This window comes from Rutidosis leptorrhynchoides, chromosome 2 (assembly GCF_046630445.1).
Source record: "Rutidosis leptorrhynchoides isolate AG116_Rl617_1_P2 chromosome 2, CSIRO_AGI_Rlap_v1, whole genome shotgun sequence".
NCBI classification, from domain to species: Eukaryota; Viridiplantae; Streptophyta; class Magnoliopsida; order Asterales; family Asteraceae; genus Rutidosis; species Rutidosis leptorrhynchoides.
In genome coordinates this window covers 198691459-198701384 of record NC_092334.1, presented here as the reverse complement: position 1 = coordinate 198701384, position 9926 = coordinate 198691459, and the positions used below count along the sequence as shown (strand labels likewise).

Sequence of the window (9926 nt, the reverse complement as noted above, 5' to 3'; positions counted from 1 at the left end):
GTAACAAGACATGAAGAAAATTCAAGGAGGAATTCTAAGCAATTTTGGAGTCATTTGCAACACCAAATGTTGACTAGGCAAGTGGAAGCTTCAAGACATCACAATGGAGCATGGATATTTGTTATGTCCTTAGATTGACCCAGTCCCTTCGTTTGGCTCACGAAAACCGATTAGGAAAAGGCTTGGCTATGCACCTATTAATTGTTGTGTTTATGTTTGTATGTTGCATGTTTGAATATAGGATATTTGCATGCTAGAAAATAATTTTTTTTAACAAATCAAACACAAATAAGAGTTTGGTAAATTTATATATAAGTTTGAAAATAGTTTTTCGTAAAAGTATAAAATGAGTTTTAATAAAAAGGAGTTTTTACATAAAGCTTAAAGTTAACATTAAAATTATGAATTTTAATAAATTATGAATTTAATAAATTTAAACCAAACTCTTGTATAAAGTTTTAAATAAAATGAGTTTTATTAAAAACTAATATTGGTCTTAAGTTAGCGCGCTCAATGTATACATATTAATATAGGATATTAGTTTAAAATTGGACAGGCCGTTAGTGACTAAAATAGATATTCTATAAACTCAAGACCAACATATAAAATATGATTTTATCTAAAGTATACGTATAATATATTATTGAATGCATGCAACAATTATTATACGAAATGTTTTGTCAAATTGAAATAATACAAAACACAAAATCCCTTTTAAAATGTAAGTTTATGCCATCCTTTTTAAGACACTCGCTTGTCATTTGTACGTCGTTGTGGAGAGAGCATCAGCCAACCACCATGGTCGTCTTGTGATTGCCGAGATGGTGTTTCGCGATTCCCATGACAGTCTTGGGCCGAACATCATAGTTTTTAGATAGGACAACTTAATTGGTGCTTCTTGTGGAGAGAGCATCAGCTAAACACAAGAGGCCCAAGGCATTGATGGGATTAAACATACCAGTTGACAATTGTTGTTAAAGATCCCATTAAGATATAGAAATTGTATTAGACTTGCAATTGGTAATCGCTACCTACCTTGTTAATTTAAACTTAGTGGAGAGAGCATCAACCAACCACTCAAGGTTAAATGTAACTTGGATTCTAGCCTTTAACAAATTAATTTTTCATAAGAAAGTTAGGGTAATTAATTATTAAAGGATCAAATATTAAAATACTAAAAGAACTTTGTTAATTTTGTAGATGTCACCCAATGCAACTACACCCGTTCACCACCTTTCTCTAAGATCTGTCTTAGAGAAGGAAAAACTCAATGATACGAACTTCTTAGACTGGTATCGTAATTTGAGAATTGTTCTCAAAGTCGAAAAGAAGTCGTATATACTTAATGGACCCGTTCCCGAGGAACCCCCTGCTAATGCCACTAAGAGCATCTGAGATGCTTGGACTAAGCACACGGATGACTCCACAGAGGTAGCATGCCTCATGTTAGCCACCATGATTCCAGACTTGCAAAAGGACCTGGAACATCATGATGCCTTTGAGATGCTTAAGCAGCTAAAGGAAATGTTCCAACAACAAGCTAGGCAACAATGCTTTGAAACTGTCAGAGCGTTACACGCATGCAAGATGACAGAGGGGACATCTATAAGCTCTTATGTTCTAAAAATGAAGAGCTACATAGATCAACTTGAGAGGCTTGGATCTTCTATTGGTCCTGAGTTGGCAATAAACTTGATCCTCAACTCACTACCAAAGTCATATGACCAGTTCGTCTTGAACTACAATATGAACAATTTGGAGAAATCTATCTCAGAGTTTCATTTAATGCTTAAGATTGCCGAGAAGAATATTCCATCCAAAACCTCTGAAGTCCTCATGATTCGGGAAGGAAAAATCAAGAAGCCACAAGCCAAAGGCAAAGGTAAAGGCAAAGCTAAGAGTCAGGGCAACTACAAAGGAAAAAAGTTTGTCCCAAAGGATTCTGTCAAGAAGAAAGAAAAACCTGCCAAAGATGCCACTTGTTTCCATTGTGGAGAAATTGGTCATTGGAAGCGAAACTGCCCGACTTACCTTGCAGATCTGAAGAAGACAAAGGCTAGCAATGCTAGCACCTTAGGTATCTATATGATAGAACTATTTGCTTTCTCTAGTAATTCATGGGTATTTGATACTGGTTGTGGAACTCACATTTGTAATAATGTGCAGGGACTAAGAAAGATTAAGAAGCTGAAACCAGGCGATTTGGTATTGCATGTTGGCAACGGAGCACATGTTGCGGTCGTAGCAATAGGCACTTATGAACTTTTATTACCAAATGGCCTGTATTTAATATTAAATAATTGTTATTATGTCCCTAGTCTAACTAGGAACATTATTTCAGCTGCACGTTTGTATGAATCTGGTTACTCGTATGCTTTTCCTAATGGTAATATTTCAGTTTTCAATAAAGATGTTTTTTATTTTGAGGCACGGCCTCACAATGGCATATATGAAGGTGACATACAAGATTCATCCAATAATAGTTCTATGTATAACATAAACACCAAAAGATCCAAGCATGACTTGAATCAAACTTATCTATGGCATTGTCGTCTTGGTCACATAAACAAGAAACGCATAACCAAACTCCAATTTGATGGAATTTTAAAATCAACTAACTCTGAGTCATTTGATGTATGTGAATCTTTTTTAATCGGGAAGATGACAAAGGCACCATTCTCTGGTTTCGGAGAAAGAGCAAAGGATCTTTTGGGACTTATACATTCCGATGTATGCGGTCCTTTTAGAACTATGTCAGGAAATGGTGAAAGATACTTTATTACATTTACTGATGATTTCAGTAGATTTGGTTATGTTTACTTATTGAAACATAAACATGAGGCATTTGAAACGTTCAAAGTGTTTCAAAATGAGGTTCAAAATCAGCTAGGCAAAACGATAAAGGTTCTTCGATCGGATCGAGGAGGTGAGTACTTGTGTCAAGAGTTTGACGATCATCTAAAGAATTGTGGAATTATTTCACAACGCACTCCACCCGGAACACCACAACATAATGGTGTTTCTGAGAGGAGGAATCGAACCCTACTTGATATGGTTCGATCTATGATGAATCATACTTCACTTCCTCCATCTTTCTGAACCTATGCCTTATTATCTGCTGCTCGCATACTAAATATGGTACCAACCAAAAAGGTAAATAAGACACCATATAAGTTATGGCATGGAAAGGTTCCAAATTTATCTTATTTGAAAGTTTGGGGTTGCGAAGCTCATGTTCGACAAGAAACTTCCAACAAACTTGATCCCAGATCTATCAAATGCATTTTTGTGGGATACCCAAAGGATTCTATGGGATATTATTTCTACAATCCTACCGAGAACAAAGTGTTTGTTTCTAGACACGCTACTTTTCTAGAAAAGGAGTTTCTATTAAATAAAGCAAGTGGGAGTAATGTAGAACTTGAAGAAATTCAAGAACCACAATATATCACACCTGATGTTGGCACTAGCTATCAACAAATTGTTGAAGAACCTAAACCATTGGTTTCTCAGGAACCTGAAGTAACACAAGACATTCGTAGATCTAGTAGACCTCGTCATAGTCCCCAAAGATATGACGATATTTTCTTAGTGGATGAAAGTGAGCCCACTAACTACAAAGATGCTACATTAGATCCTGAATCTAAGAAATGGAATGAAACCATGAATGAAGAGATGCAGTCCATGTATGACAACGAAGTATGGGACTTAGTTGATCTACCTCCTGATAGCAAAGCTGTTGGGAGCAAATGGATTTTCTAGAAGAAAACCGATATGGACGGAAATGTACATACATTTAACGCAAGACTAGTGGCGAAAGGTTTCACTCAAACTCATGGTGTTGACTATGACGAAACTTTCTCTCCAGTAGCCATGCTAAAATCAATTAGAATACTCATCGCCATAGCCGCATATTATGACTATGAGATATGGCAAATGGATGTCAAAACCGCATTCCTTAATGGACACTTAAGTGAAGATGTCTATATGGAACAACCAGAAGGTTTTGTAAATCCTAAGTATCCTAATAAAGTGTGTAAGCTTAAAAGAGCCATTTACGGATTAAAGCAAGCATCTAGAAGCTGGAATCTTCGTTTTGACAAGAAAATAAAAGAGTTTGATTTTATCCAAAATGAAGATGATCCATGTGTTTACAAAAGATCTAGTGGGAGCATAGTAGTATTTTTAATCTTATATGTAGATGATATACTACTTATTGGAAAAGACATCCCAACTTTACAAAAGGTAAAGTCTTGGCTTGGGAAGTGTTTTCAAATGAAAGACCTTGGCGATGCTGCTTATATTCTAGGAATAAAAATTCATAGAGATAGATCAAAGCGGCTAATCGGCTTGAGCCAAAGTGCATATATTGAAAAGATTCTAAAAAGATTCAAGATGCAAGATTCCAAACGCGGATTTTTGCCAATGTCACATGGTACAATATTGAGCAAGTCTCAAAGTCCTAGCACAAATGATGAGCTTAGACGAATGAATGGAACTCCATATGCTTCTGCAATTGGATCCATTATGTATGCCATGTTATGCACAAGACCAGACGTATCGTATGCTTTGAGCATGACGAGTAGATACCAACGAAATCCGGGTGAAAGCCACTGGATGGCTGTCAAGAACATCCTAAAGTACTTGAGAAGGACTAAAGATATGTTCTTAATTTATGGTGGTGTGGAAGAAGATCTTACTGTAAAGTGCTACACAGATGCTAGTTTCCAAACTGATAGAGATGATTCACGATCACAATCTGGATATGTCTTTATCTTGAATGGAGGAGCAATAACTTGGAGAATGTGACGATCGCTCCAAATCCATATGGACGAACACGTCATTCATTGATTTCATTGCGAGGTATTTGACCTCTATATGATACGTTTTGTAAACATTGCATTCTTTTGAAAAGGCACACCATAAATGAATATTTAAATCAAAGGTTTTCGACATCTGATGATTTCTACATATAGACAATCACCGTATATAATAGTTTACAACATCATTTCTGTTGACAATGCAGTCAAAATAAGATACATGGTGATGATTTGGTAAATGCAACGTCTCCTTGAAAAATATGTCATGTAAGACTCCATGCACATAGCTTGTTTAACATCTAAGCAAACAGCGGAAGACTTCTAGGAAACCTGAGAATAAACATGCTAACAAGTGTCAACACAAAGGTTGGTGAGTTCATAGTTTTAATGTTGCTCATAATCTGTATATAAAGGTGGATCACAAGATTTCAGTTGTTTCATCCAGAAACGTTTATCAATAGATTCTACATAACAGAGCACCCTGGTAACTAAGCTTTAACGTTATAATGATAAATACCCCATTCATTTTAATACACGCAAACCAACGTGTCCTAAACTCAAATAACACACGTCCGTTAAAAGGCTAGCGCTCTAGCTCGGACGGGGATGTCAAGCCCTATGGATCCATATACGATTATTCGCGCCCACCAGTCCACATCCTATGTACTGGCAGCTACTAGTTACCAAAGCTAAGGGATTTTCGGTTTAACTCAGTGTAGAATTAAGTATGTACTTGTATCCATTGAGTTTAAAATAAATTGCATGTATTCTTAGCCCAAAAATATTTAAAGCATTTAAAACGGGATCTATAACTCACGCATATAAATATTGTATATCGGTTAATAAAGCATTTGCATGTATTCTCAGCCCAAAAATGTAGAGAGTAAAAGGGATCTTATGAAACTCACTGTTTAATATTGATATACAATATTGTAGAAAAGCACGTAAACGCATCGGAGATGATAAACACGAGGTTTGATTCACAAAAATACCCTCGAACATTACCCATAATTTCCTTGGCAATAACCCATATTTTCCTTAGCTCTAGCTCGCTTGGAAACACGTTTTGAAAATTACTTGGACAGCACTCCGTCGTAATATTTTATGTACATTATTATTTTTGTATCGCAAAAATAATAACACTAATAATAAAAATAATAAGATTAATAATAATCTTATTAATAATAATAATAATAATAATAATAATAATAATAATAATAATAATAATAATAATAATAAATAATATTACGGAGTATATCTATATTTGTGTATGTGTGTGATTATCTCGAGCCAAAAACTGCAATTTATAGCAATCATACCTGAAAAAGTACCCCATGCGATCGCATGGGGTTTAGCCTCCTTGGCCATGCGATCGCATGGCTGGAGGATCCAGCTCATAAACCTTTGTCTCGTTGTTTGTCGACGTATTATATATATTAATATAATACGTAAATCGAATATTAAATTTTAAAAAGTCGTATTTATTAAATACTTCAGGGGTATTCTATGTAACTTATAATTAATAATTTCTATCATGTCGTTTTCATGTGAATAGTAAATGAATTAATTTAAATTCAACTATTTAAGCTACACGTTGTACGTTGTGCTTTACAAATTGTACATTATTAATTTAACTTCGTTTCTTAAAAAAAATACAAAAATTATATCATAAAAATAAAATGACTTAATACGTAAAAATTTTAATTTGAAATAGCATCGTTTAATAGTAAATTTTTAATCATTTCGTATATAAATATTATTCGCATGATTCCGTATATATCGAAAACTCTTATATTTATTAAAATATGTATATAATACATGTTATAACGTTCGTGAATCGTTGTACAAACAGGATGGTCAACCGTTATATATAAAAAAATCATTTTCAAAAGTTTTAAAACTTGTCAAAATTCATTGCTTATCATGTCGGAAACATTAAATCATAAAAAGATTAAGTTTAAATTTGGTCAGAAATTTTCGGGTCATCACAGTACCTACCCGTTAAAGAAATTTCGTCCCGAAATTTGAGTGAGGTCGTCATGGCTAACAATAAAAATGTTTTAATGACGAATATGAGTTGATAATAAAGTTTTATCTATGTTTGAATAATATGGATAAAATAATCCAATTACTCGAAGCGTATGAGAGAAGTTATCGTAATAGAATGAAATGGAGAATAGAGATTCGTCTTATCTCTTGACGTAGTAACGATTGATTTTCGGAATTTAAGGAATAGAAAATCTTCATAATCTAAATAAGATTTGATTCTTCAGAATTTGCAGAAATTAGGATTTTCTTTGATTAAATGCGTAATCTGCCACAATTGCTATGTCTGATATTTCGCTATAAATTGACCTCTTCCGTTTCATTATTTTCACCACTCCTATATCTTCTTCCTCATTTCATACTTTCAAAAGATTGTGAAATGCTTCATCCAGTTCTGATTCTTGATATACTCCTAACTTTCATATCTGTCATTCTTCTTTTTCATCTACCGCCAGAGGAAGTTATTTTCTTCTACCATTACCTTGGGGTTATAGTGTTTTTCATTCTCCCGTGTCTTTATATTGCTATACGCATTGATATACACGGTTTGTAATTTCGGGATTGTTATCGGGCTTTATATTCTCCATTATATTTCGGAGCTTCATGCTTTCGTTTTCTCTTCCCGACCTTAAGTTAAGCGAATAATGGTCCAGAATTCGTAGCTATTCATTTCGGAATGAACATAGTTAATGTTCTAAGAAAGAAATTGTAGTGGCACGATATTGATTTGTCAAATTATCAGAATATCTGGAAAAGACCGAATCATCAAGAAAAATATTTTCTTGATCTGTTTAGAGGTTAAATAGAATGAAAGAGTTATGTAACATGGTTCATGATGAGGGTATGATCTGAGAACCTTTATCACGTTCCATTAGAAACTCAGCATGACTTACTGTAATATAATCACGTTGATCAAGTGTCATTATATTATACTAACTCATGCTTCAGCTCCCAACACCACTTTCAAAATATTCATATTTTAAACTTGAAAGTTTCAGAATTTAGAAGCTAAAATAGTTTCTTTTATGATATAACACAGATATCGCAAGGAGAAAATTGATTTTCGATACGAATGATTATGAAATTATCTCCAGAAATATGGAGGATATTTATAATGAAAGATTCGATGATATCTTAGAATTTCTAATATCAGAGGATGATGAAGAATATTGTCCGCAAGGGTTTAGATTCGGAAGCAAGGTATTCGTTAATGGCTTCAGCAGATACTGAATCATTTGGATTCTTTGAAGGTAGATTTAGTCTTCGTGATTTGTCCACAGCCTCCTTCATGGTCTGCTCAATCCGTTTTTCAGTTCCAAACCTTCTCTTTTTCTCAGTTTTACCACCATACTATTATTTATCATCAAACTTTTGACTGTTAAAGTCGTTTACCATTTTTGCTGCTTCATCAGCATTGTTCCAATTTCAGAGAACTAGTTCATAGTTTGGGATGTTTTTCCGAAACTTCACCTTCGAAGTATGTAAGTCTAGAAGATAGATGTTATCCATATATAACTGTTGTCGTATAAAATGCTGCAAGATTCAAAATACTGATTGCTAATTCCCGGTAGTTGGTATGGCAATTACCGTTATAAGATGTGGATGAGTACATGATAGGGTTTCAATGAGTATAAGGATTTTTCGGAAGGTCAAGGATCAATGAAGTTGTTGGTAAATTTACTGCTAATGTGGTGGAACATAAAAGGTTTCCCGGTAAAAAAAACGTATATGTCAAGGTTACAATAAGGTTAATCTGAAAAGTCAAAGTTGACTGGTTGAAAGTGTGATAAAACTGGATACTTTGAAAAGGATGGCAAGATTATTTTCAGTAATAACAATGCTAAAGGATCTTTCACATTTTTGAAGTCAAAGTATAGATTTGAAAGATGTAGAGATCTAAGAATGATGTCACAGGTTCAGAGTTATGACTTAGATTCTGATCCGTCAATATCAGAATATGTAATTGAATTTGTATGAAAATGATTGTATATCGTTGTGAGCATTGTTAATAATTTTTGAATCAAAGTTGAAGAATGTACAGTGTAACATATTAATTGCGAACTTATATATTTCCCGGGTATTACCTACCCGTTAAAGATTTCACAATTAATACTTTGTACAAAAGAATTTTTATTACCGTCTTTATGAAAATATATGTATGTATATTTTCTTCAGATGTAACACAGATTTAATGAGTTAATATCATATTAAGCTCATTTAAAATTTTTTTTTTGTTGGATTAGAAATGAATAATCTCTAAAACATTAAAGATTTCATAATCTTCGTGGAGTATTTTACTAATGTAATCAATACTTCGTTATTCAGTTTTATTGATATTTCCTCAGTGAATCATGTTGGTGCTTATGGAACTCTTGCTAACTTCGCAAGGTAAAAATGATGTTTTCTGGGAAGTTTCGAGTATATCGAAAATGAAAATGTAAAATCAATTATGTAATTGAATAATACACTTGGTTTATTATGAAATGGAATTCATTAAGTTGAAACAAAGATTGTAGTTAACAATGGTTAAGTTGTTAAGGAAGGATGTACATCATTGCATATTAGTAATATGAACTAACCGAGTAGTACCTACCAGTTAAGATTCACACGTAATAGCTTAGTACGAAAAGATTTATTTTGATTTCAAAATTCATATATATTAAATATACATAAAATTTCTTCAGGGGAAATGAGTTAAAACTTCATCGGTTATTGTTGCTGGTATTTCTTGGTAACTACGGTGCGTATGACGTTGATGCTCGTGGAACAGATTGTGAAGTTGAGGTTTGCGATGCGGATGTTGTTGGTGGTGGTAATGGTACTGTTGGTGTTGTTGTCGGTGGTACTGTTGATGCCGGTGATGCTGCTGGTGTTTGTAACCTTTGCACCATATTCTCCAAAGCCACTACCCGAGCACGAAGATCGTTGACTTCTTCTACTACACCGGGATGATTGGCGGTTCGGACGAGCGGATGAATAAGATCCAGAATTTGAGATAGTATATTATCGTGACGAGATACTCTGGAAATGAGAGAGAAAATGGTGTCTCGAACAGGTTCG

The 9926-nt window shown here is 34.0% G+C and overlaps 1 protein-coding gene across 1 annotated transcript; it reads left to right on the top strand.

Moving 5' to 3' along the window:
- The first annotated feature begins 1455 nt into the window (after positions 1–1455).
- Positions 1456–3762, top strand: LOC139888511 (uncharacterized). Its single transcript, XM_071871517.1, has 2 exons — positions 1456–2455; positions 3215–3762. Exons 1-2 carry the CDS (start codon positions 1456–1458, stop codon positions 3760–3762), a joined length of 1548 nt encoding a protein of 515 aa, XP_071727618.1.
- Positions 3763–9926: the final 6164 nt, after the last annotated feature.